Source organism: Amphimedon queenslandica, unplaced genomic scaffold (assembly GCF_000090795.2).
Source record: "Amphimedon queenslandica unplaced genomic scaffold, v1.1 AMPQUscaffold_10735, whole genome shotgun sequence".
Classification (NCBI taxonomy): Eukaryota; Metazoa; Porifera; class Demospongiae; order Haplosclerida; family Niphatidae; genus Amphimedon; species Amphimedon queenslandica.
Window position 1 is genome coordinate 1 of NW_003549012.1, and position 1,271 is coordinate 1,271.

The following is a 1,271-nucleotide window of genomic DNA, read 5'->3' on the forward strand; positions in this document are numbered from 1 at the left end:
AAAACAGCAAAGCAATAATGTCTACTATACATCTATACATGTTGTACATGTACATGTAGCTAGATATGTGGTGAAAAACTTTTTTATGTAATAGAATTTATGCTTTGCTTGCTTAGGCTCACCCCTTAATGTTTTACATCTGTCTAGTAACAATGTACATGTACTTCAGTGGTTGCTATGGTGATGCCAGGATTCATTATAACTTCCTTTAGTGACAAGATCTTTGAATACATTTAAGGTATCGCCCACTTTTTGTGTCTACCTGACCTTCTTTAGTCTTCCTCTCCTCCTTCCAACTTCTTTCATTTTGTTTTGTTGTTGTTTCTGGTCGTCAAGAAGTCGTTACGGCTATCTTTCCCCAGGCTACTCTCATTCTTGTTCATTCTGACTTCATTTTCTTATCATTCATTCTTGCTCTATCTTCATTTACTATCTTCTATCTTTATCTCTCTTCATTTTTTGTTCTTGCTTTCCGTACACAATTTTATTCTTTTCTTGAAATGGCAACCAAACCATCTTCATCTTCTCCTGGTCTCAGACTCAAACTGGAGAAAGAGCTCACCTGTCCTGTGTGTCTTGACCACTATACCAACCCTAAGACTTTACCTTGTCTACATTCATTCTGTCAGCACTGTCTAGAGGGATTACCTTTGGATAAGAAGAGTGAGACCTATTACCTCTCTTGTCCCACTTGTCGTCATCGTACAGAGTTTCCAGAAGAAGGAGTAGGAGCCTTTCCTGTAGCATTCACTCTCAACAACCTCCACAGTCTATTGGAAAGGACTTCAAATCCTCAAGAGGCCACATCATGTAGTGATCATGGAAAGGCTTTAGAGCTATTCTGTGAAACATGTGATAGAGTAATCTGTGTTACCTGTCAAGTTCGAAATCACAAACATCATGAATATGACTTAATCACTGACAGTTATACTAAAGACTGTTTGAAGTTAAGAGAATGTATGTCACCAGTTGAGGGAAAGAAGGAAGCACTCAAGAAGGTCTTGTCTGCTCTAGCAGAGAGAGAGGGTGAGATCAGAGAGAGAGGAGAAGGAGTCTTAGAAGAAATACATGAAATGGTAGAGGAAATGATTGCTGTTCTTCATCAGTCAGAGAGGGAACTGACTGAGCAGGCAAGGAGGGTCACTGATGCTAAACTAAAGGTGCTGTCAAAGCAAATGACATCAGCAGAAATGAGTTTAAGTCTTCTGGAGGATGTCGAGGATTATGTGAAAAAGAGTCTGAAGACAGTCAGTCGTCAAGAAGTCCTGAGG

General features: G+C 39.7%; 1 protein-coding gene across 1 annotated transcript; it reads left to right on the forward strand.

Annotated features, from left to right (window-relative positions):
- Positions 1-452: 452 nt before the first annotated feature.
- On the forward strand, positions 453-992 carry LOC105315353 (tripartite motif-containing 13-like; the record flags this gene model as incomplete). Its single annotated transcript, XM_011409968.2, has 1 exon — positions 453-992. A coding segment is annotated over exon 1 (492 nt), but the record flags the coding sequence as incomplete, so codon positions are not given.
- Positions 993-1,271: the final 279 nt, after the last annotated feature.